The following is a 26,162-nucleotide window of genomic DNA, read 5'->3' as shown; positions in this document are numbered from 1 at the left end:
TTAAACCCCCGACGCATTTCGACGATGGTGAAATGCAAAAGACCCGTGTAGTGTGCGATGTCGGTTGCACGTTAAACAAATCCAGGTGGCCGAAATTATTCGGATCCTTTCCCTACGGAGTCCTGATAGCCTTAGTCTATTTGGTACGTTAAACCCCATAAACCAGCTTTGGAGTCATTTCATCATCGCGCTAAAATATAGGCTACAGGTTTGCTGTGTGTCTGGCGTGCTGAAATTGAAATAGTGCGTTGTTTATTTTATTATTTTTTTCTCGGTTAGATGCCTATCCTAGACTGCGCAAATTTTGTATTATTCATGTTGCCTCTGAATTCATTCTCTTTCCGTACATTGCGATTCTAATTTTCTTATTTACCATGATGGCTTGATACACTGCTCCTGTAATTTGCAATTTTACATAACCGGCTTGGTTTAAAGGGACACTGAGGAGAAATTGAAGTTGGCTTTTATCGACAGAATACCAGCTCCTGATTCCAAAAACGCCACTCATACTGACAACAAAGCTCTTGTAACGTAGAAAAGAGCAAGAACCAAAATACAGGTATCGCCGCCACAGGCCAAATTCGCAAGTACAATCCTGATGACGTCATAGGACAAAACAGTGTTGCTAGAACCAATGGTTCTAGCAACACAAGAGCCACGAATCACTGAGGCGCAGCCAATGCATGCGCAAATCTCCTTGACGTCGCCAGATGGCGCCACGTACTCGGTAGCTACGCGCACGCCTGCAGCATCGGGACCAATCAGTGCCTGCTCGCTGGCGGTAGGCAGGCTCCCGGTATTCCGCTAACGGTAACAAGGTACACGTTATGCTAAAGGTGTCTATTTGCGAGAACTTCGTTGACGACTTCGAGAGCGGGATCCATCGTAACGCTGGCAAAACGCCGGTGCAAACGTAAACGAAGCGACGGTAGCGACGACCGCAATAGCCGATAGATGCCTTCAATGTGCGGCCGGCGGTAGCTTGCTTTTCGGCTGCTGCTAGGCCGCACTGCTGGCCATTAGAAATCACGGAGTCTGCGTTACGTCATGTGCACGTCATGTTTCATGTCACTTATTCCTGTGTCGTCCCAAGTTTGAATCAAGAGCATCCCAAGTTTGAATCAGAGCGGCGGGAAAAACTTTTTCAACTTCGAATCCAAATTTCTTAGAAATGAATGCATCTTTCGCTGCCGGCCAAGTGGCAACAAAGCCATGAAATGCCGAACTATCGGATTTTGCTTTAAAAAAATATGAACAGAGCTCTCCTCACTGTCCCTTTAAGGAGGCCTCCCTGTACCATTCTTTGCTGCATACTGCTTTAACGCATGATTCAACAAATAAACTGAAATGGCAGAAGCGCACAGACCACAATGCTGTTCCGTCACTGGATGCGCTGAACTGCAGCACAGCATCCCTACATACCCTCGCGGCCCTTGATTTCCGGCGCTTGTGCCCTCTAATGCTGTCGCAAATTCCACGACGTGTTTAAGCTGTTCCCAGCTTTTCCCTACGGCTCCAGTGTCCCCTAAACATCGACTGCCGGCTGCCCAGGTGCTGCCAGCAGTGGAGGCTCAGCCGCTGCTGGCGGAAGACATGCTGACGGTCACGGGCCGGCTGTCGGCGCCCGCCATCGTGGCCGCGCGGCCGGTGCCCAGCGTCGTGGAGGGCGTGACAACAGTCGTGTCGCAGCCGAGCACCGTTTCTTGCGCCACGTACATGGTGCCCACCTACCCAGCATCGACGCCGCCTCTGTGCAGCTCGGTGGCGCAGGCAGTCGTGCAGGGCAGCGACTACGAGGTTCCAGCGGCCTACCAGCCAGACATCCTGGAGCCCGCCCTGCCACTGTGGCAGGCTCCCACCGTCTGCGCCAGGTCCGAGTGGGCGTACGAGGACACGCTCGACGCGGTGCAAGTCGAGGAGCAGTCCACGGCGCTGGTCGAGGAGGACTATGCTCCCGTGTTCTTGGAGCAGCCGCAACCGCAGTTCGTCCCCGAGGCGGCCCCCCATGTGTCTCCCCCGCAGTACATTGTGTACGACTACTACGGAAACGTAGGCGGTGGTGGTTTCCAGCCCGTGATGGCGCAAACCCTGGCCTCGCCGCTCCTTCTTCCCATGTCGACGTACACTGCGTCGGCGCCCGTGCTCCGGCACATGTCGCGCACATACACCGAGGAGGAGTACCTGACCGAGAGCTCCACGGCCGACAGCTACTCGGAAGCGGCGCCCACGGGCGGCGACAGCGCGGCCGCCACGTCCTACCTGACTTCCATGGCCGCAGCGTCGATGTTTGCCGAGAGGCCGGTCATTCCGACAAGGAAGCCTACTTACCTCGACCAGAGGGCGCTCGTGCCACGCGACCCGCAGGTACGCATCTTGTAGCAGAGGCCCACAAAGATCGGGCGAGCGTGCAGACACAGTGCTGAATATTGCGCAATGTTTACACCAGATCGCAAAAATCGCGAAACTCAGCCGCAGCTCAGTGCTGTGGCATTGTTGCTGGGCCGCACACGTACTGTAAAGTGCACAACTGGTAAATAACACTCGCAGGTGAAAGGCTCGCTGCTTTTGTGGCGCCTCGTGTATGCCAAGCTGGAGCGCCACGAATCGGGCGAAATGACATGGCTGTGGTTTAAAACAGTTACTACTTCGTCTGTCTCGAGGGTAGGCGCGGCTATCAAGTTTACCTGAAGCTAGTGTTATGCACTGCTTCCGCTACCAGCAGCACATCGGAGTCTCGTTGATACCTCGAAAAATACTCTTGCTCCGCATCCGTAGCTCCCTTCGCGCTGGGAGTGTCGCGAGCTGGGCAACTGCCGTGGCGAGCTGGTCTCTTCCCGCAGCTTACACAAGCGTAGAGGCTGTCCGGGCTCCGTGTTAGATGGATGGATGCATTGCAAAGGATGGAATGCGATGGAGTGGTATGGACGGACGGATGGGAGCGGCCCCTTTGGAACGGGTTGGTGGCAGTTGCCAACAGCCTCGGCTTTTTGTCTGTGTTACGAATTCGACTTGAAATTCACCATTTTCTTGAACCACGCTTCTTGAACTAAGCCACCGTACTGCTTCTGATCCACCACTCTTCCATCCTGTTTTTGCTAACTTCCATTTCTTTCATTTTCCTTGAGGCCCTTACGGCCCGGTTCGGCTAACCACCGAGATATGAGATAGAGACAGGCATCGTTTCCTTCCCTTAAAACCAATTTTCTTTTCATTTTCCTTCCCTTACGACGCGGTTCGAGTGTCCACCGAGATATGAGTTTCCTGGCGCACTCTTTGTCTTTCATGCATTTTTTTATTCGTGATATTTTATTTCTGTCATGTCTTTTTTATTTTTCTTTCGGCGGCAGCGGCCACCTGCGCCGTGCGTGACGTCACTCGGTTTCGCGCATGCACAGAAGTGGCAAATCTGGGCTCCGGCTCACGCGAAGCGCGGTGTTGACGAGCCTAGTGAAGCTTTTCGCCTCAAAATGATCCGCACCCGGAGTCTGTTAGCAGAAGTCGTAAGATTTCAGTTGCAGGACGTGGACCATGCAGTGAGGGACGTGCACAGAACAGCCTATATCATGATTTTTTCGCCCGGGTTCAGCTAAGCGGCACGCAATATATCACACTGGGCTGATGTTGCAGTCACTTCGTTTTGTCCGGTGCGTATGCAGTGCGCTACGGGGATACCTTTAATGCGATAGCGATTAGGTTGTCGTCTCACAAGAAATTCACTGATTGGTCGAGAGGGTCGCAACGTCATTAAAAAAGCGTCACCACCAGTGGACGAATCGTAGCGCACCAAAAATTGTAAAGGCTCTCACGATTTTCGAACTAGGCCCACACCAAGAAATGAATTAAGGTGGATTAGTAGGTGAATTCAGGTTAGGTTGATTAGTGGGGGCGGATTAGCATAACCCATAAGATAATTCAGTGGAAGATACTAGAACATTCTAGAAGGCAGGGCTTTGTACGATACATGAAAAAAAATCAGGGGAGCATTTTGACGATCTAAAGTGCGCAGAAGTGAAAGCCTTTAACCGCCTCTGTCGCTGCCCTCTGCTTGGCAAGTGTTGAAGATCGTTTGGCGACTCTCGATGCTGTCTGGAACGAGACGTGTTTCAAGACTGCGTCTTTATTGACACGTATCTATTGGAAGACAACGTTTGGGGTCTACATCTCCAACCATTCCTTTGTGACTCTATAATGGTTGGAGATGTACTCCAAAGCAAGCGTTGAAGGATGCGCCTGAAAGAGCAAGTCCAGACACGAACCATACTTTGTTATTGTCCGCGTCACCATTCTGGATCCTCTCGGTAGGCGTTGTCTTCAGTCTCTCACCACCCACCAAGTAGCGCGCGCCATTGTCATGGCGTGCGGCCGGCAATGCAAGGACGAGGACCTACTTGTAAGGCTTTGCACTGGATCCAATATCATTATCGTTAGCACCCCGCACGAGCAAACGGCTCAGCTAGTGCGGCACATTACCCGTCTCAAATTCGACGGAAAGACTTATGATGTACACGCTTACGTGGCAGCACCGGAAGACGTCCTGCGCGGCGTGATCCACGGTGTAGACCCAGGTACCCCTCTTGAAGAACTCAAAGCGCACTTACGAGTCAGAACTCAAGTAGTGACCATACTTCAGGCAAGGATGCTCGGAAAATCCAAGACGGCAGTGCTCACGTTCGACGGCCCAGTCTTGCCGAAATTTGTCATATATTACGGAGAAGTACCATGCTACCAGTACCGCCCCACTAGGCAAGTTTGTTACGTCTGCTTTCAGCAAGGACACCGCTCCGACGTGTGCCCCACACCGAACATTATTGTGTGCGGACTGTGCTGAATTTCGAACCCGCCCGACGACCACGAGTGCGCGCCCAAGTGCATAATCTGTGGCGAGGCACACCGGACCGGATCCAAGGAGTGCCAAGAGAGATTGAAAAAAGCGAGGCCAAAACCCACAGGAGGAAGAGGACGGAGCAACCAACGCGGGCGACCACCCAAGCGATGGCAAAGCTCAGAGGGAGAGACATCGAGGAGCCGATCGAGGTCCAACTCCTTCCCGCCTCTACCACCAGCAGGCCCACAGGAGGGGGAGAAACAAGACAAAAAGAAAAAGAAGAAGCTTTCCCAGACAAGCGGCAGCAAGGTGAGCTGGGCTTCTACCACTGCTTCGCACTCGGTAGGAAAGGGTAGTGACATAAACAACACAAACAACAAAGACAGTCGCGTCACAAAACCGAAGGACGCGAACAGCGATGCGCTCAGACGCGAGCTAGAACTGGCTCGAATCAATCAAAACGAGCTCGAACGCAAAGTTGAGGAACTCACAAAAACACTAAAGGAACAACAGCGGGAACTCGACACGACTAGAGCCCTTCCGAAACGACAACCACAGGCATCGAACGAAGGAGACCTTGAAACACGAATGCAACAGATGATGCAGCAGATGATGCAGGATATGATGCAGCAAATCCAATCGCAAATGCAACAGATGCAAGTACAATTCCAAGCGCAGATCTCAGAGAACAAAAGCGCTTTTAGAAAACAAAAACATACCGAAAACATTAGGGAAAGGGCGTACAACCGTCCAGCGCTAACAGCTTTCGCAAACGAACAAGGCAACAACAGTAACGCGTAAACATGATCAGTACGTATCGGCAAGAACACTTAGATATTTGGCAATGGAACTGCAGAGGCTACCGCAAAAAGCAGGCCCTTTTAAAACAATATATAAACACACAACTGACACCTCCTGATGTAATTGCGCTCCAAGAGACCGGAATCAAGCCGACCTTACAAGGGTACGAGGTTTACGAGAGTCAAAACGAAGGTAAAGCGGCCGTCCTAGTCAGCAAAACCATTACCGCCATCAGGCACGATACCATCGCCGACACCGACATTGAACACGCGCTTGTTGAACTCATTCCGAAAAAGCGAAGGGGAAGCAGCACGTTCTTACTGAACGTGTACAGCCCGCCGAGACAAAGAAAAGCCAAACTCTTCGAACTGTTTTATGGAGCGCACAAGCTGACCAAAGAAAATCCACTCATCATCGTAGGAGATTTCAACGCCATGGACAGGAGTTGGGGATACCAGAAACAAGACATCAAGGGGAGAACATTAGTGGAAGTAGCGGAATATTTTGGCTGCAGTCTAATCACAGATCCTGCGACCCCCACGAGATCGGGAATAGCGTGAGCACGGACACATGCCCGGACCTCACATTCGTAAGGAAGTGCAGGGAGTCACAGTGGGAAAACATGATGGAAAATCTAGGCAGTGATCACTTTATCCTCCGGACACGAATAGCATCCGACACCATAAGACGCCAGATTGGACAGGCGAAAATCACTGACTGGAACGCGTTCCGCGGGGCTTGCAACAAATCTGAAGGCGGTATCCAATCACTGGAGGAATGGAGCGGCATGCTGAGAGAAACACGACAACGATGCACAAAAAGTCTAAGGAGAACGACAGCAACGCCCGAAGTAGACGCCCACCTCCTCAGACTATGGGAAGCGAGACGCAGTCTCACCAAAAGATGGCGGAAGCAAAAACACAACATGAAACTAAAACTAAAGATAGCAGAAATTACGGCAAAGGCGGAAGAATACGCGATGCAACTCGCGAAACAAAATTGGGAACAACTCAGCGACTCGCTAAGGGGAACTCTAGGCACGGCCAGAACCTGGAATCTCTTAAGAGCACTAATCGATCCTACCAAAATAAAATCAGAAAACAATAAAGCCATCCACAGGTTCATCCACTCCTTCGAGGGATCAGACATCGCCCTACTGGAGAAGGCACGAGAAAAATGTTTCGGCGATCACAATCCCCCGCGATACCAAGGAACGTATCGAGGAGCCGAAAACGAGAAACTCGACCGCCCCATAACTGTGGAAGAGGTTTACGCGGCCATAAGAAACACCACCAGAAACACGGCAGCCGACAACGCCCTAATCCGCAACCTGAGCGACGACCTCATACAAGAGCTCGTCAGCTTTGTTAACAAACATTGGGAGGCGGAGACGGTTCCCGAAGATTGGAAACACGCCGAAGTAATAATGATACCTAAACCTGGTAAAAAGCTACAAATTGAAACCCTCCGGCCCATATCACTCACGTCGTGCCTTGGCAAGCTTTACGAACGGGTTGTAAATTTAAGACTGCAAAATTACATGGAAGATAACGGCTGTGTACCACATACCATGTTCGGCTTCAGAGCGAAGCTCTCGACGCAGGACGTTCTCCTCTAAATACAAGCAGATGTCCTGCAAAACGTACCTCGGGCGGGAGAAAATGTCATAATGGCCCTGGACATCAAGGGGGCATTCGATAACGTCAGCCACGAAGCGATCCTTACGGGCCTAGACAACCTGGATTGCGGACGCAGAATCTTCGGCTTCGACAAAGCCTTCCTGTCCGATAGAACTGCCACCATCGGCATAGGAGACCTTCGATCGGACAAAATTCGCACTCCAAACAGGGGAACACCCCAAGGGTCAGTTATCTCACCCCTACTCTTCAACATAGCTATGATAGGCCTAGCTTGAAAACTAGAGAACATCGAAGGCATCAGGCATGCAATGTATGCTGACGATATAACAGTCTGGACAGACACGGGCTGTCTCGGAGAGAAGGAAGAAAGGCTACAGCAAGCGGCCTCTTGTGTAGAGCAATACCTCGCAGAAAGAGGACTCGCATGCTCGACCGAGAAATCTGAACTGCTGAGAGTCTGGAGAGGCAAGCAAAACCGGACTGTCCCAACCAACGAGGACCTAAAACTCAACGTCTACCTAGAAAAGACGCCCATACCCGAAAAGACAACAATAAGAATTTTGGGCATGTGGGTTCAATCCAACCAGCGCAGTACTCACACTTTATAACCCTACTGAAAGCAACAACGCTACAAGTCGCACGCATGATCACCCGCATCACCAACAGGCGACATGGCATGCGTGAAGAGGACACTAAAACTAGTCAGAAGCCTAGTAGTTAGTCGCATCACCTACAGCCTACCCTACCAGTGCCTCAACAAAAACTAAATACAACAAGCGGATGCCCTGCTACGCAAAGCGTATAAGACAGTGCTCCGACTACCACGCTACACGTCTACAGAAAAACTCATGGCCCTGGGATTACATAACACCTTTGAGGAGCTACCAGAGGCGCAGCTTGAGTCGCAAAAACTCAGGCTGTTGCAAACAACGACTGGAAGAGCGCTCCTGCAGAGGCTCGGATACCGCGAGCAGATGCGAGAAATGTCGAGGACGGCAACGATCCCCGACGAGCTTCGCAAGACCCTCAGGTAGCTCCAATACCAAAAAACATGGATCCCAACCTCCATCGAGGCAGAAGAGAAGCGAGGGCCGAATTCATTGAGAAAACATACGCTCCTCAAGCCACGACCGTGTATACAGACGCGTCTTGGAGAGGAGGAGATACCAAAATCGCTGTAGCGGCGGTGGTCGATTCGTCTTTACGCGAAATGACCAGCCGGTCTCTCCGAGGCTGCACAGCTGCAGAGTCCGAGAAAGTAGCCGTTGCTCTAGCGGTGGCGGAGGGCTATAGAACCGGGCGGTCACTAACAATACTCACGGACTCTCAAACAGCCTGCCGAAATTACATGAATGGCAGGATAGGTTGTCACGCGCTCCGTATACTCCTCGCAGCGAGCGACAGAATTAAAAACCAGGAAGAACAAAACGACAAATCCCACACAAAATTGTGTGGGTACCGGGGCACACGGGTGTGGCAGGGAACCAAGAGGCCGACAGGATAGCTCGAGGATACATTACTTTCCGAGCATCCGACGAGACCGCGGAACTCGCGCCAGCACCCATGGAATATTCGGCCACACTACAAAACTACAGAGGCAGAAGGATGCGATATCCCCCACCGCAGAAATCTCTCAGCAGAGAGGGAGCTGTCACTTGTACACAATTACAAACAGGCTCTTTCCCAAACCTACATATACTAAACAAAATGCACCCTACGATATACACGGACAAATTTCCCTGGTGCGACGAAAAACCTACTCTATACCACATCACATGGGCCTGCCAAAATATACACGTGGTCCCCAAAATACAAAACCCGAGTGCGGAGAAGTGGGAGACTCTGCTGTCCAGCGACCGCTGCGAAGACCAACAAGGTCTGGTACAGCGAGCTCAACGGGCGGCAGTGGCCAGCGGAGCCCTGGACTGAGGACAGGGCTGGGCAAGATACTTCAAAATAGTATCTTCGATACGATACTCGATACCTTTGAAAATTGTATCTCCGATACAGATACAAGATACAGTACCGAAATCAATTTTCGATACAGATACTCGATACTGTATCTTCGATACTTCGATACATCACTAAAATATCAAATATAATACAGGTTATATTACGACTAACGAAGTTTACATAACTGAAATCACTGTCTAATAATTCGGGTAATATAATTGGAGAACTTAGGAAATGTACGCGTGGTTTCTGTAACCTTTAGTGTATTTCTATGGAGCACTTTTCCTGAAAGGACTTATAAATGAATCCGACCGCATGGATCTGTTGAAGCTCCGCTGTCTGCGCAGTTGGCCTTGTTAGAACTTTAATTTGCACTAAAGCCATATACCAGGTGTCCCAGCTAAATGTAACCATGGTTTTCAAAAACACGGGGTGTCCTAGCCGTCTGAAACCAAATGAGGGTTGTTTAGAGTCGCGTGACCTAGTCCGCAGTATTTTTTCATTCTTCAAGGTTGACTATTTAGTTAAGCTTAATTAACTAACTTTTTATTTATTGACTTCAGGAACAAAGTGTCAATGGAAAAGTTGTAGATCGCTTCGAGAAACAGCTTACTGAGACATTTGCAGCAAAGTAATCTTTACGTAAAGTAGTTTTTTTACCGGCCTTTAACCATACCCCGCCCAATAAGAAAAAGCTTCCACATGACAACTGTGCCACTTCAACGTGCCAAGACGCGCCTTAAAGGGCAACTGCAGCACTTTTTTGAGAATTTCGCGACATTCAAGGATACAGATCTTTATAGGCTGCAGGTAAAGCATGCCAAGTGTTTTTTCACTAGCATTTAAAATAGTGACGTAATCGACGATTGAATTTTGCGCTTCTCCTCAATGCACCGGAGAAGTGCAGGGAAACTCAGCGTGACGTCATGGAAGGTATGATTTCAAATTACCGCTGTCGTCAGCCACACCCTGCCCTGACGCGTTAGACGCTGCCAAACAACTCTCGGCAGGGTTCGCCTTCGGTGGCGTTGGTTTTTTTCCTTCAAAGCACGCGTTTGTGCGTTGGAGATGTACCCATACCTTCGATGACGTCATCATGCGCCCCCCACTTGGCGTTGTGCGCTGCGGAGAAGCTGGAATGGCGTCCGGATTTTAATCGGCGATTACTTCACTATTTCAAGTGCTAGCCCAAAAAGACTTCGCATGCTTTACCTGCAGGTTTCACACATTCGACCCTCTTAAGCTCGTTGATTTCTAAAACCTATGCAGTTTCCCTTTAAAGAATAAAATCCGTTTTTTCTGAAGTCCTCTCCTCGATGAGACTTTGGGTGCACATTGGGGAAGAGAAGTGAGCGAGCAGCAGGTCACGTGATAACTTTCTTTTAAGGCCAATAAATGAAGCTACGTAAAACGTAACATGACGGAAACAGCGCTACTAGCGGTTTTTCGAGGTGATCTAAAACTTTTGCATTGACACTTTCTTCCTAAAGTTAATAATTAAAAAGGTAGCTAATAAACTGAACTAATGAATTAACTTTTAAGCGCGAAAAAAATACTCAAGACTAGGCCACGTGACTGTGAACAACCCTGAGTTGGTTTCACTACATGAATAGGACACTTCGCCTTTTTTTAAAAGTTTGGTTACATTTAGCTGGGACACCGGGTATATGTTGAAGTGATCGCTTCCGTAAACAGCCTAGCGAAAAATCATTTAGCCCAAAGTTCCTCATACGAACCAATCTGTGAGCACTTGGCTATATGAATAAACCTGAAACGTTTTCTGTTTTCGGTTCGATACTATAGAGTACTTACCCGATGGCCTGTGCCTTTGATCAAACTAAATGATGCAAGCTCCGTGCGCTTGCGAACCGAACAGTTAGTTTGCCTGTACTGCGATAACAAACTTCTGAAGCTGAAACTATTCTTGAAAAGCTGGAATTAAAACAATAACAAGTAAAATGGCTGAACGTTTTTATTAGGCTAAAGGTATTCGTTACGTTTACTTGAAGGTCTTAAGTAACATCATTTGCTCGAACCGCCGGTCCGAAAGAGCCCCGCGATGTGGGCGCGCTATAAGGGAGGCAAATGAAAAAAGCCTCTCTACAGGAGCAGACGAGCACGTCGCAGTATTATACTTGACGAAGGCGCCTCATTTTAGTGGATAAGAATGAAGCATAGCCACATCAACTCGAGGATCTTGTAAATAATTGAGAAACTGAAGCTTCACTAACGCCTTCTGAGAGCTACGGCTGGTTATACCGCTTGTCTCTTCAAATGAAAAGAATGCGTCAGCTGACGCATTTGATGCTGCTGGCGCCGATGATCCCACTGCCTCGCGTGCGAAAGAATGCGCGGCTTGTGTTGTGCTGACATAGTCGACAACAGCTTCGTCTGTAAGCTTCTGAGCATGACGGCGGAAGTCTTCCATTTCTGCTGGCAACCACCGCAACTTGAAATAGGGGTGTAGAACAGCAGCAGCTGTTGCCTCTTCTGCACTCGGTTTCATCTTCAAAAGATGGTCAAACCTGCGGGTGAATCCATTCCTAACTCCGAGAAACGCTGATCCAGAAGTGGTAGCTTGGGAGTTAGCTAAAAAGCAGCGAAGGTGCTGCCGCCCGTCTTGTACTACCGCCTGAGCAAGCGCTTTTACAGTTTTTTTTTTTGTATCGAGTATCGTAAAATACACGATACACCAAAAATGTATTTTCGATACCGATACTCCGATACTCTAGTTTTCAGCACGCGATACCTAATACCGATACACAAAATGTATCGAAAGATAGTATCGAAGATACATGTATCTTCGATACTGCCCATGACTGACTGAGGACAACCGATCACTGATTAGAGGCGGACGACTTCGACAGAGAAGGCTCCTGGGGGTAGAACCAAGACGTCTCTGAAGATGCCCCCAAACCGCAGGAAAAACCATTAGTGTAAATAAAGTTTTCCCTTCCTTCAGTCTCTTCAAACGCTGCAACTGAGCAGAGCTCTCTGGGTGGTAGGACCATTGCGCAATCTTGTGATGCCATTGCGCATGCGGCGTTGTTAAGCCACCTGATGATTGCGCCTAGGGGCACTGCGCACGCGCAGTGCGCGCTGAGTGGGTTTGCGCGTTTACGGGGCATCGTTAAGATAACTATTTAACTAAGTACTCAAGTACTTTTTTTACAAGTGCTCAAGTGCTTTTTTTCCCTCCTCCTCAGCCATGTTATTTTCTTTACATGTCTGGAATAAAGTTCACTTGACTTGACTTGAAGTACCACTTGTTGCTGGGCTAGTTGGTGCATTATTCTTCGTACAAAAGTTAGCGCAAAACACGACACTCACAAGAAAGGTGGACAGGACAACGCGCTCCTGTCCGCGCGTTGTCCTGTCCACCTTTCTTGTGAGTGTCGTGTTTTGCGCTAACTTTTGTACGAAGAATAACTAAGTATCATTAGCTAAATATATAATTATCATTAACTAATTAACTAGCTACTATAGTAATTAACTAATTATCATTAACTATTGTTCATACATCTACTACTGCACTATTAACTACATCACAGACTTTTCCAGTAGCCATTAACCAGTCTATCAAACTGTCAAAAGAGCTACTACTGGGGCTAGTTTGAAATACAAGTAATTTTGCTAGCCTTCCAAAAAAATCAAAGAAATTTATGTCTAATGATCACGGAGCAATCAATCTTTCGGGATGCATGCTGCCTGAGCAAGTTAGCAACATGCTAGACAAAGGACCAAAATTTGCACTCCAACCGAAGCCCGGGCCGGCTGAGAACCTTGCTAGGATTCATGGAATTGCAGACAGATTGCCAGATAAGGAAAGAGCCGCATGCATTATGGAAGCAGTGTGTGGCATCAAAGAGGTTAACCATCTGAAGTCACGGGACAACAAGCCAAAGGATACCATCACCTATCTGAGAAACAACAGCCTCTGCTTGATGACCTCCGACAAGACAGGCCGGTTCGTGGTCATTGACAAAGGCGTGTATCAGAGTAAAGCGTTGGAAGGACTAAAAAAGAACTTTGATCCCGCAAATATCAGCAAAACGAAGTTTGCCAAACTTAGCAACAGTGTGGCTTTGAAGTGCGGCTCCTGTGGCAATGAAAAGCTGAAGTAGCAGATTACAGAGTGCAAGGCGACCTGTCTAAAGCATTTCTTCACAATCAAGACGCACAAAGAAGGCATGCCGTTCAGGGTCATCGTTGAAAACCGAGGAACATGGCAACGCTGCTTGTCTCAGTTCCTAAGAGCCCATCTTTCGATCCTCCCGATTCGGGACCCATTTATGGTTAAAGGATCTGAGGAAATCATATTTTTTTTTAAATCAAGCCCCCCGGTGCTGTGCATTTCAATTGATGTGGTGGACATGTACTATAGCATTCCACGGAGCGCCGCCTTGAAAGCTGTGGAAGAAAGTATTGAACACTTTGGAATTGTCAGGTTTCAAAACCACTGTGGGATGAATGTCAACTGCTTTCTCGAATTGATTGAATGCTACCTATGCTCCTTGTACGTAGAATTTGAAGGTGAATTGTTTTTGCAAAAGGGAGGCATAAGTATTGGATCTTGTTTGGCGCCTGTGTTTTCCGACATTTTCTTGGCACAGGGTAATCGGAATATATCGAGCACCCTAAAAGCGCATAATATCTTAACTTGCTTTAGGTACGTTGATGATTACTTGCTTTGCCTTCCCAACAGCCCATTTGATTCTATAAACGTGGAAAGCATTCTTAATGAATGGAAGATGGCTTTTCCTGGCCTCCAGTTCACTTCTGAAACCCCAATGGACAGTCAGATTAGATTCCTAGACATGCTGATGACCTGCAGCGACAATCACACTTGCTGGGCTTACAAGCCTAGAGCAGAAAAACCGCTGTTGCGGTTTGACTCCGGTCATTCCAAAATTGTAAAGCGAGCTGTAGCTACGTCTTGCGAAACTACCTATAAAAAAATCTTGCCCCCACTCGATAATTCACAGCGTAGACCAACAGGTCTCCCGATTGAAGGAGAGCGGTTACCCGTAGCAGTTACTTTGCTGTACTGCTGAAAGCTTACTAAGAGAATTTACTGGGTCCCACAAAACTAAGAAAACGAGCTACGAAGGACGCCCTGCCGTGATGCCGTGTGTTCACAATATCTCCCACAGAATAAGGAGGACAGCCAACAAGTACGGAGTCCAGGTGGTTTTCTCAGCTCCCAATAAGCTCATTGTAATGTGTAAAAAGGTCAATGAGACTGAAGACCACAAAAAGAAACCTAGGTGCAACATTATACACGAAAACACCTATGTAAAGTGTGACGAAAACGTCATTTACAGCATTCCGCTCAGCTGCCAACGAACTTTTGTTGGGAAACGGGCAGATGCCTTAACAAGAGGCTCCGGGAACACGAATGATTATGTGAACAAATTGCAAAATCCGGGAATCTGGCACCTCATTGTGCACATTGTAAATGCATACCACTGCTAAAAAACACCAAGGTTATAGGTAGGGCTAGAAACAGACGGGAACGGGAAATTATCGAAGCTTTCGCAATGCACGTTGCTCCAGATAAGCAATGCGTCAGCTCCCCTTCGGTGATGTTAGGGGGGAACTGAATTAACCTATCTCAAGAACAATAATCTTCGGCTGTTGTAAGCGCCCGTAGGTTTTACCTGTTTTCCTTTTTTCCTTCATTCTTGTCAGCGCGTGCGTTCCTCCCTCTCCTGTGCGTGATATGACGTCAAATGTGTGTATATAGTCATGTTCCTTTTGAAATTAAACAGTTGTTAGAAAGCGCTTCGTCCTGTGTGTTCGTCCCTTTTTCCGTGTTTTTTAGCGCTCACCAATTCCTTCAACTATCAAACTGATGATTGACAGAAGCCGCGGACGCACGGACACGCTGGCGGGTCATGAGTGAGCCATGAAAGGCCATCGCCTTAAAGTTACCTTCGACGCTGATTCGGTTACCCTCAAAGAATTGTATTACCGAAACAGATGCAAGACACCATACTAAAATTATTTCCCACGTAAATATTCGATACCGCATCGTCAATACTCCGATACACCATTAAAATTGCCAGTATTATGGAGGAGGAGGATAAACATTATTTCTGTCGACAAATGTAGCAGATAGTGTGGTTTTATACCTGTTGTGTCCCCTTATTGCTTTTGTGTGTGTGCGCCCCCGCACCCTCCTCCTAACGACCACTCGCATCCTCCTCCTAACGACCACCCGCATCCTCCTCCTAACGACCGCTTGCCCCTCGTCGCACGCTGTCGCCAGATGCCCCCCCACGGTGCGCCCCCGCACCCTCCTCCTGTTCTGGGAAGCCACTCCCTCCCGTGGACGCTTCTCCGCTCCCTCCTTTCTTCGGGCGGCCAGTTCGGCTCCTGCCTCGGTCGACGCTGGTCGCACCCTCATCGGCTTTAAATAAACGAAGTCTTAAAGTACCGTGTGCGTCTTTCGCTGCATTCAACACAGCGACCGGACACGACAGTGGCGACGAGAAAGTGGATTCGACCCGCGCTACGCAACGCTATTGACAAGCCATGGCTACGCGAGGGTTTCCCAATCAGATACCAGAATTCAACGGCTCATCGTGGTCATCGTGGGTTGGACGCCTTCAGTTCTACTTTGAAGCTAACAACATCACAGACCCAGCCTTGAAGAGGGCCAACCTGCTGACGCTGTGCGGGGAGCAGACCTACGATACTGTCTGCGCCCTTATTCAGCCAAGCACACCAGCGGCAGTGTCTTACGACGACATCGTAAAAGCGCTGCAAAAGCACTACGACCCAAGGCCATCCGAGGTCTACAGCCGGGCTCGCTTCCAACGACGAGATCAACTGGGAGGAGAAACTGTGAGCGCCTACGTAGCCGCGCTCAAGAAGCTTGCTGCCGACTGCAATTTTGGAACGCTGTCGACAACAGCTACCGGGCAGGAGGGAGACGCAGCTTCTTCTGCTAACACCACCATGCTTCCCTTGGACGTGATGTTACGCGACAGATTTGTGTGCGGACTGAGTGACGAGTCACTGCAGCAGCGCCTGTTCGCTGAGAAGGACCTCACATTCAGCAAAGCTTACGACATCGCCGTTCGAGCGGAGAGCGCCGGTCACCAGCAGAGAGGGATTCGCCGGAACACCGAGCCGGTACACCAGACAAGCAACCAGGTGCGCAAGCCTTCTGTTGTTGTAAAATCGGTCAAAAAGGCACAACGCTGCTGGCGGTGTGACGACCAACACAACCCCCAGGGATGTCGATTCCAGTCAGCCACGTGTAATTTTTGCCACAAGCGAGGGCATATCGAAAGAGCATGCATTACGAAACGGAGATTTGCCAAGATAAAGTCACCTTCCCAGCCTAATCACAGCGTCAACGCCTCAGAGAATACGCCGCTATCTGATCTCCATGGAACAACATCAGCAACACCACCTGTGTTGTACGACCTGAACACCATGAATCTCGGCACGCGACCGAAGATTTTTACAGAAGTAAGCGTACATCACCAGCTGATTAAGTTCGAGGTGGACTCCGGCGCAGCCTGTACTCTGATCAGTGAGGACACGTTCCGAACTTCATGGCCATCTGACGCACCCGCCCTGCAACAAGACGACACGCACCTGCGAACGTGGTCAGGACAGAATCTGCCACTATTGGGCTCTGCCAACGTGCAGGTTAACTACAACGGCCAGACCCATACGCTACCTCTGCTTGTTGTGAAGGGCACAGGATCAAGCCTTCTAGGGAGAAACTGGTTTTCTCCACTAGGCGTGATGATATGCGGCATACACCAGACGCCGAGCCAGAACATGGTTGGTAAACATCAAAACGCCGATGCGCTAAGCCGTCTGCCACTAGACGCAACTGTTGACGAGCCATTTCCACCAGGAGACGTTCTGATGTTCGAAGCACTGCCAGAACCTCCGCTTACAGCAGGCACAGTTGCAGCATCTACGCAGAAGTGCGCAGCTCTCCGGCTAGTTTACACAGCTGTTCAACAAGGCAACGTGCATAAACTCAAAGGGGACAACTTCGACGCTTACCGCAGGCGAGCTACAGAGTTGAGCACCCATCGCGGCTGCATCATATTTGGGTCCCGAGTTGTGATGCCGAGAGAACTACGCGCACAAGCTATGTCTCTCATCCACGCCGGACATCGGGGCATCGTTGCAATGAAAAAGTGTGCCAGAAGCTACATGTGGTGGCCTGGCATTGACAACGACATCGAAACAGTGGTGCGAGAATGCAAGCCTTGCCAGAGCAGCCGGAGCGCCCCGCCGAAAGCCCCTGTCCCAGAATGGGAAAAGCCAGACACACCATGGCACACACTGCACATTGATTTTGCAGGACCAATTGAGGGCTGCACTTTCCTTGTGGTCGTAGATGCCTACACAAAGTGGCTTGAGATAAGGCAAATGGGACAGACGACTTCGGCAGCAGTCATTGACAACCTCTGATCACTATTTGCAACGTTCGGCCTGCCGCGCAAGGTAGTGTCGGACAACGGAACACCGTTTGTGTCTGCGGAGATCCTCAAGTTTTATCGCGACAACGGGATCTCATCAGTTACATCGGCCCCCTACCACCCAGCGACAAACGGACAAGCCGAGCGCTACGTAGCCGAGCTAAAACGCGCCCTTGAAAGAGATCAGACAGGCTCGCTGCAGCGCCGCCTTGCGCGCTTTCTCTTCAAGCAGCACACGACGGTTCAGAGCACAACAGGCGAGACCCCCTCGAAAATGATGTTCGAGCGTGAAATGCGAACCCAGCTCACAGCCATCCTCCCCGAGCCAAAAGCAGAGACGTTCCGGGAAGAAAAAGCAATTCCGCGCTGCGGCACGCTTAATGAGGGGCAGCGCGTCCTCGCCCGACAGTTTCTGAAAAAGCCACGCTGGGAGGAAGCTACAATTGTCAGACGCATAGGCCTGCGCTCTTGGCTCGTCAACATACATGGCACAGTAGCACGCCGACATCTCAACCAGCTGCGTAGATTTACGACGCCGTCTGAGAGCTGTTCGCCAGCGGAGAGAACACGTGCACCATCTTCCCACATAGCCTGGCACCTTTTCCCGGAAGAAGAGACTTCGCCCAGGACAGACCCAGGAGACACAGCGAACAACAGCCAGCCTACAAGTGTTTCTTCCCCGAGCGCACAAAGCCAGCGCGCCTCCACGCGTGAGCGCCGACCCCCTGCACGATACCAGGCAACTTTCTAAGGGGGAAGGAAGTGTTGTGTCCCCTTATTGCTTTTGTGTGTGTGCGCCCCCGCACCCTCCTCCTAACGACCACTCGCATCCTCCTCCTAACGACCACCCGCATCCTCCTCCTAACGACCGCTTGCCCCTCGTCGCACGCTGTCGCCAGATGCCCCCCCACGGTGCGCCCCCGCACCCTCCTCCTGTTCTGGGAAGCCACTCCCTCCCGTGGACGCTTCTCCGCTCCCTCCTTTCTTCGGGCGGCCAGTTCGGCTCCTGCCTCGGTCGACGCTGGTCGCACCCTCATCGGCTTTAAATAAACGAAGTCTTAAAGTACCGTGTGCGTCTTTCGCTGCATTCAACACAGCGACCGGACACGACAATACCCCATCAAGTGGCCATGAGCCCGTGGCGTTCGGCGACTTCTAGGGCTCTTGTCACAACCTGGATCTGTGTGGCCGAGTCGGAACTGAGCACTGCAGCCTCCCACTGGTCTGGATTCGAGAGCTGCAAACCGTGAGAAGGGGAGTCCCGAGGGCAAGCCCAGAGTATGTGGAATAGAGTGGCATGTTGGACACATAGTTGTCAGGAAGACCAGTAGAACCCAGGGTATTTTGGTGAGAGAACTACGTGCGGGGGGGGGGTATACATGTCTACCTATGTGATAGTGCATGGTTAATTTATGAAATGTAACCATACGATCTCTCGCCGTCCGCAAGACGGGCGAGACCACATCCCGGTTAACGAATCCTCGGGCATATTTGTGGGCCGCCTCGTTCCCTGGATGGGATGAGTGCGCAGAGACCCAGATCAATTGGATCGGGCGGAGTTGGAGGTTGGTGTTGTGGATGAGAGATAGGGTGACAGGGGAGACCCGGCCTTTGGTGAAATTACGAATCGCAGATTTAGAGTCGCTGAAGATGGTTTCTGCAGAGGTGAAGACCATCACAAAGGCTATGGCCGCCTCCTCGGCCTCTTCAGGTGACAAGTACATATAAACAGCGCTAAACAACAGGACGAGATAGAGGAGTAGACAAACACGGCGCCGTGTTTGTCTTCTCCTCTATCTCGTCCTGTTGTTTAGCGCTGTTTATATGTACTTGTCACCATAGAACACCAACTCGCCCAATCTGCCGTTCTTCTACTCTTCAGGTGATCTGACGGGAATGGAGCACGCAACCAGCGGCCGTCCACAGTAGTTTACAACCGCGAGCGAAAAAGCTTCGCGGTCGGCGTATTCGGCGGCGTCAGCGTAGACCGCTGTCCGATCTGTTAAATACTTTTGTGCAGAGACTTAGCCGTGTCCTTGCGGCGAGCGACATGATACTCTGGGTGCATGTTTTAGAGAGAGGGGTAACGATAAGGTTACTGTGGATATGGTACGGAAGCTGGGCCTTGTCGGCGACGGTCGTTTCGAAGCTTACGACAAGCTTGCGAGTATGTGACGGCCCGTGGAGGTGTGGGTGAGACGCTCGTACTGAGAAGTGAGATGAGCTTCCGAGAGCTCCGTCACAGTATTGTAGACCCCTAATGCCAGTATCTTCTACGTGGGCGTGCGGTGGGGGAGATGAAGAGCCGCATTGTATGCCTGTCTAATAAGGCAGTCGACGTGGTCCCGTTCCTGGCAGCTAAGGTAGAGGTAAGGGAGGGTATATGTGACGCGACTGATAGCAAACGCTTGAACAAGACGTCGGAGGTCAGCCTCTCGCATGCCTCTATGTTTATTAGCAATGCGACGAATTAGACGAATGGTCTGCGAGACAGAGACTGAGTTTAGCCAGAGTGTCGGTGTTATTCCGATTGTTCTGGATGAGAACCCCCAATATCCTAATGGTGGATACTTCGCGTATGGGTTGGTTGCTAGCAGTAATGCAGATGGAAGGATGGCCGTGGAGGCCGGGTTGACCTCGGATGAGCAGCAGCTCGGATTTGTGAGGGGAGCACAAGAGGTCGGCTCCGTCCACATGGCGCCCAATGACATCCACCGCTTGTTGAAGTGCGGATTCAGCCTCAGCATCGTTGCCTGTTGAAACCCAGAGTGTCGTCTGCGTATGAGGTATGGGGTAGCCGGGGGATAGCGTCTAATTTATAAGGTAGCGTGAGCAAGGCGACATTGAAAAGAAAGGGGGATAGAACGGATCCCTGAGGAGTGCCATTGCTACCGAGGGTTATAGGGTCTGAGAGGAGAGAGCCAAAGCTAAGTTCAGCTGTACGACCAGAGAGGAAGGTGCGTATATACTCGTAGGTACGGTGACCAGCATTTAGTAGGGAGAGGTTAGCGAGAATAGCTCGGTGCGAGACGCTGTTAAATGCTTTAGTTAGATCAAGCCCTAGAATAGCCTTTGTGCCCGATCTGGTAGAGGGGCACAGTATCTCTCGAGAGAGAGCTGGAGCATAATGCCTTACGTAGAGAGATTTGAGCGCAAGGCAATCATGGTGCGAGGTAGGAGGTGGTCATCTTCAACATAATGATTAAGACGGTTGAGAAGGACGTGCTCCATCAGTTTCCCAGCACAGGAAGTGAGGGAGATGGGGCGGAGGTGTTCGAGAGCTAGTTGTTTGCCTGGCTTCGGTATGAAAGTCACGCGTGCATGTTTCCATGCTGCGGGGATTCACCCTCTCTCCAGCAATCATTCATAAAGGCAGTGAGGGCCTCAATGGACGGGTCATCTAAATTACGGAGAGTTTTGTTGGAAATGCCGTCCGGTCCCGGGGCAGAGTTAGGGCAGAGCTGAGTGAGAGCGAAACTTACCTCAGCCTCCGAAATCTCCGCATCTAGGGCAGGGTTGGCACCATCCATGTGAGGGGGGGGGGGGGGAGAGAAGGTCCGGGAAAGTAGTATTAAGATAAGGGACACGAAGTTAATCGAGAAGATCCTAGTCTGAGCCAGGGTGTTCATGGATTACGCGGGAAATGCTGTCTCGTTGGGATGTTTTGCAATCGTTCGGGTCTAAAAGGTATCGAGAAGGTGCCAGGTGCGGGATAGCCCGAGCTGGCCACGGATGTTGTCACAAACTTGACCCCATTGCTGGGCAGTCTGTGCGATAGTGTGCGCCTCCATCTGTTTGTCTACCTCAGCTATTCGACGCCGAAGCGTTCTATTGTGGCGCTGTGTCTTCCAGTGGTTTTTCATGCTTTTGCAGGCCTGCCATAGGTGGAGGAGACGGCTGTCTTTATTGGACTGATCAGCCGTGGTAGGTGATCCTTTAGTAGTAGCAGAGACATCTGCCTGGAGGTTGGAGTTCCACTCGTGCAGGTTATTAATCCGGGTAGGGGCGTTCTGAGAACGTAGGGAACGAAACTTGTCCTAATCCGTGATTAGGGTCGAGCGACCTTTCCGACGGAACGGGGACGTGCTGAGGGTGGTCGCGAGGAGATAGTGGTCGCTGCCGAGGCTACGAGGGTCGTTCAATAAAGATTTCCCTGACCCACTTCCTTTGGACGGAGAGCAACGAAACTTTGCAGATTTATTAGTCCTTCTGTACATAGGTGCCACCCAGGGACACACACTTCTCCCATTTTTTTATGCATCTGTAAACACCTTGCTTGTAGAAGTCAACACGTAGCTCCAAAAGCCATGTTGTGACTTCGGAAATCAGAGTCTCATCATCTGGAAAATGCTTGCCCTTCAAATATGACTTCATTGTTCGAAAGAGGAGGCAGTCCGATGGTGCGAGGTCGGGTGAATAAGGGGGATGGGTAGAATTTCAAAGCCGCAACAGCGTGCTTCCATCTGGGCAACATGAGAGTTGTGAACTGAGGCATTGTCTTTCAGAAGGCGGACACCTTTGGTGAGCATGCCACGTCTCTTGCTTTTGATGGACTCCCGCAATTTCCGCCGCAGTGAAGCATAGTATGCCCCAGTAATCGTGGCACCATTTGCTAGGAAATCCATCAAGACTACTCCGTGCTGGTCCTAAAAGACTTTGAGCATGACCTTGCCCGCCGAGGGCTGGGCGCGTGCCTTCTTTGTAGACGGTGAGTCCAAGTGCTTCGATTGCACCGACTGGACACTAGTCTCCAGATCATAGTAATAGACTCAGCTTTCATACTGTGCAATCAGTCTGTTGAAAAAGTCCTCCTGGTTTCCATGGCACATAGTCAAAAGAGCCTGGGAGCATTCGACTCGTTCCTGCTTTCGGAAAGGTGTGAGCAGCCGGGGAACCCAGCGAGAGCATACCTTACGCATGCGAAGATGGTTCTGAATGATTTTTTCCACGGACCCCACACTAATCTTGATATTTTGGGCTAGGTCTCGAGCGGTTACGCGGCGAATTTCTAAAATGGCGGCCTCTACTTGCTGGATGGTGTGTTCATCGATAATGGAGTGAGGTCGCCCTGCAATCGGAGCTGTTTCCACCAAAGTCCGACCACATTTGAATTGACGATGCCAGTTCTTTACTACACCATATGATGGGGAATCCTCCCCATAAACTGTTTTGTCTCATCCAAAATTTCCCTTGGAGTGCGACCTTTCAAGTACAGGAACTTGATGACTGCTTTGTATTCCACTGCATCCATTATCACACCTCACACCACTTAAGCACCTGTGAAATGAAGACTGTTATTAGTTAAAAGTTGCATATTAGCATGTGACCTATAGGGACTTAAGTCATTACACATGCGCAGTTTCAGCATCCTGCAATAAGTAGAAGTGAGTCAGGGGAAATCTTTATTGAACGCCCCTCGTATCCCCAGTGTTGAGCCACCGATCGATCCGCACGTTTTTGCAAAAAGTTAGATCAGGTGAAGTGTCAACAGACACGCTGTGGGAGCGTGAGGGCGAGTAACAAGGGTGAAGCCCAGTTCCTGTGCTCGTAACCATAGATTGTTACCCTTTTGGTTGGCGGTGCGGTAATCCCAAACGGGGTGGTGGGCATTGAAATCTCCTACAATCACGAGATCTGAACGGTGCGCGAGCTTGTTGGCACAGGAAAGAAGGGAGTGAAGTCGCGTCTTCTGTCTTTTGGAGAGCTACAAAGGTTAAGAATGAAGAGGCTTTGGTCGCCCCTTTTACGAGGGAGGAGTTCGAGCAAGATGCAGTCTGCGCCAACGTCATCTAAGGAGCGTTGGACGGCCGACAGGTTGCGTTGAGTCGAAATGGATATTAAAACTCTGGTAATATCATTTGCAAAGTTAGCAATATTTTCCGGGTTTTGTGGAATTTTTAGTGCATTTGATATAGCGAACTGTATATGAAAGGGTTTAAAGGTATCCAGCCGCGTGGATTTGTTGAAGCTCCACTGTCAGCGCAGGTGGTTTCGTTTATGATTTTGCATTAGAATCAAGCCCTGGTGACGTTGAAACGATCAATTTTATAAGCAGCCAAGCAAAATCTTTTTTAGGGCGAATATTCTCGGAGCTCTTAACTACGTACGAATAAGCTTGAAACTGATTCAGATGCTTTTTGTTTATTACAGCAGTGCTTACCGGTTGTCTCTGCCTTAGCCCAGCGCTAAAAGGTGCAAGCTCCGTGCACTTGGGAAGATAAACATTTATTTCCCCGGAAATGTGTTTAACAGACGTGTGAGTTAACGACTAGAAGGAAAACAACCAAGAATAAAATGGACAGAATTTTTTTATAGGCGAACCAAATCTTGCTGCTTATGTCGGTCCGAAAGAGCCTTGCGATGCGGCCATGCCAAGCAAATGAAGGAAGCCTGTATGCACAGTGTGTTGTAGGGGCAGACAAGCATGTTGCCGTGCCGTATTTTATGAAGGTGGCCTTTAACGCGCCGCCGTTTTTCGTCCCGTTCAGCGCAGAAACCTCCGTAGATGGCGCTGCCGAGCCGAGAAAACGGATTGGTCAATAGAGTCAATAGAGGCGACGGTGACCTGGACTGACGTTGGGCAGTGGGTGCAGGTGGGACGTTGGCCGCTAGGTACTGATCGATCTCGCGGGGTCGTTCACCATAGCGTGGCAGGGGTGCGTCTGGCGAAAAGCCGCGCAGGCCAATCCGGCGGTACGGGCAGTAACGACGGATGTGGCCTGCTTCGCCGCAGTGGAAGCACAGGGGCCTGTTGTTCGGCGTTCGCCACATGTTTGCCTTCGTGACGGGTGGGCGGTCGTCTGGCAGCGCTGTCGTATGCGGGAATCGGTGGGACGGCGCGGTAGGGGCAGGAGAGTAGAACGCCGGCGGTGGTGGCGCAGGACTTCGCAATGCCTCGCGGTATGTCATCACATAGGGCGCTGGCGGTTGCGGAGGTGGAGTGGGCTGCACCGTGCGGCGTATCTCGTCACGGACAGCCTCCGAGATGGCGGTGACACTAGGAGGCTGCTCCACAGAGCGAAGCTTCTGCAGCTCTTCGCGAACGATGCTCCTGATGAGCTCTCGGAGGGAGGTGTTCTCATCCCCGGACCTCGGCATGCGGCACTCCACAGCAGTGATGTTTGACGGACGGCCGTAGTGCGCAAACCGCTGCTGCAGGGCGCGCTCCATGCCTGCCGCTTCCTTTGCAAAATCGGCGACTGTAGCCGGAGGATCGCGCACGAGCCCAGCGAACAATTGCTCCTTCACGCCCCGCATCAAGTGACGCACCTTCTTGGCTTCCGACATCGAAGGATCAGCGCGGTTGAAAAGCCGGGTCATATCCTCCACGAACATCGCCACGCTCTCGTTTGGCTGCTGCGCTCTCGATTGCAGGGCCAATTCAGCACGCTCCCTCCGTTCGTTGCTGCTGAACGTATCCAGCAACTGGCGCCGGAAGTCTTGCCAGGTGTGGATGGCGGACTCGTGGTTTTCGAACCACGTCTTGGCGGCGTCCTGGAGGGCAAAGTAGACGTTCCGTAGCTTGCGGTCCTCGTCCCACAGATTAAATTCAGAGACCCTGTCATACCCGTCCAACCAGTCCTCCACATCTTCAAACTTGTCACCATGAAATGACGCGGGAGTACGAGGCGAATGAAGAAGCAATGGTGGCGAACTGACAGATTGCTGGAAGGTCTGGCTGGCCACCGTAGAGGTCATCTTGCGGGATGGCGCGGTGAGGGGATTGTACTCGGGGGCTAAGCCTTTTAAGCGGCGGCTTGACTTGTGGACAGGTGTCGTGTCCAGGGGGTGTGGCTGAGCGCTGGAGGTTCCTGGGACCTCTTCGTACATAGATCGTACCCAGCACCTCCACCAAAAATGTCACGGACGCCGGTAGGACGTTCTATTCCTGGCAGAACAGTACCTGGCGAGCACACTGGGCAGAGCGCAGCCGGCAGGCCCTAGCACCGAGCAGAAGAGGACGAAGTCCGGCGCGCGACAAAGGTCGAAGAAAGACCGCACGGGGGCGCCGGTAGAGTGATGTCTAAACTAAGTGCGGCAATATTTATGGAACAAACACAGAAGTGAAATGGAGCGACGAATTTCAAGTATCTGTATGTCATTAAGGTTTTTAAGCTGGGATACACTTGCGAGGGGACTATAATTGCTAAAAATGTACCGGGCAGCTCTGCTTTGAATGGACTTGAGCATATCTATGAGATATTTTTGATGGGGAGACCATATAGGTGAGATAAATTCCAGCTGTGGGCGAACAAATGTAAAGTATGCAAGTTTTCGAACGGAGCTAGGTGAGTTCCGAAGGTTCCGGCGTATGAAACCAAATGTCCTCGATTCCTTGTTGCAGACTGCAGAAATATGAGAAGACCATGAAAGATTTGGTGTGAACTGAATTCCAAAGTGTTTGTACGACGTAACCCTTGATAGAGAGGTATTATTTATAGAGTATATGAAGTTAGAAATAACATGCGTGCGGCTAAAAGTCATTGA

At 50.5% G+C, this 26,162-nt stretch overlaps 1 protein-coding gene across 1 annotated transcript in view; it reads left to right on the top strand.

Moving 5' to 3' along the window:
- LOC149345347 (uncharacterized) overlaps nucleotides 1-26,162 on the top strand; it is a 99,340-nt gene that overhangs the window by 33,973 nt on the left and 39,205 nt on the right. Inside the window, exon 2 of the mRNA XM_089546597.1 lies at nucleotides 1,552-2,364. Coding sequence (XP_089402723.1) covers nucleotides 1,552-2,364 — 813 coding nt within the window. The remainder of the gene's footprint in view (nucleotides 1-1,551; nucleotides 2,365-26,162) is intronic.

Source organism: Amblyomma mixtum, chromosome 5 (genome assembly GCF_055824585.1).
Source record: "Amblyomma mixtum isolate Tamu chromosome 5, ASM5582458v1, whole genome shotgun sequence".
In the NCBI taxonomy this organism is placed as follows: domain Eukaryota; kingdom Metazoa; phylum Arthropoda; class Arachnida; order Ixodida; family Ixodidae; genus Amblyomma; species Amblyomma mixtum.
The sequence above is the reverse complement of the archived record's forward strand: the minus strand, read 5'-3'. Positions and strand labels throughout refer to the sequence as shown.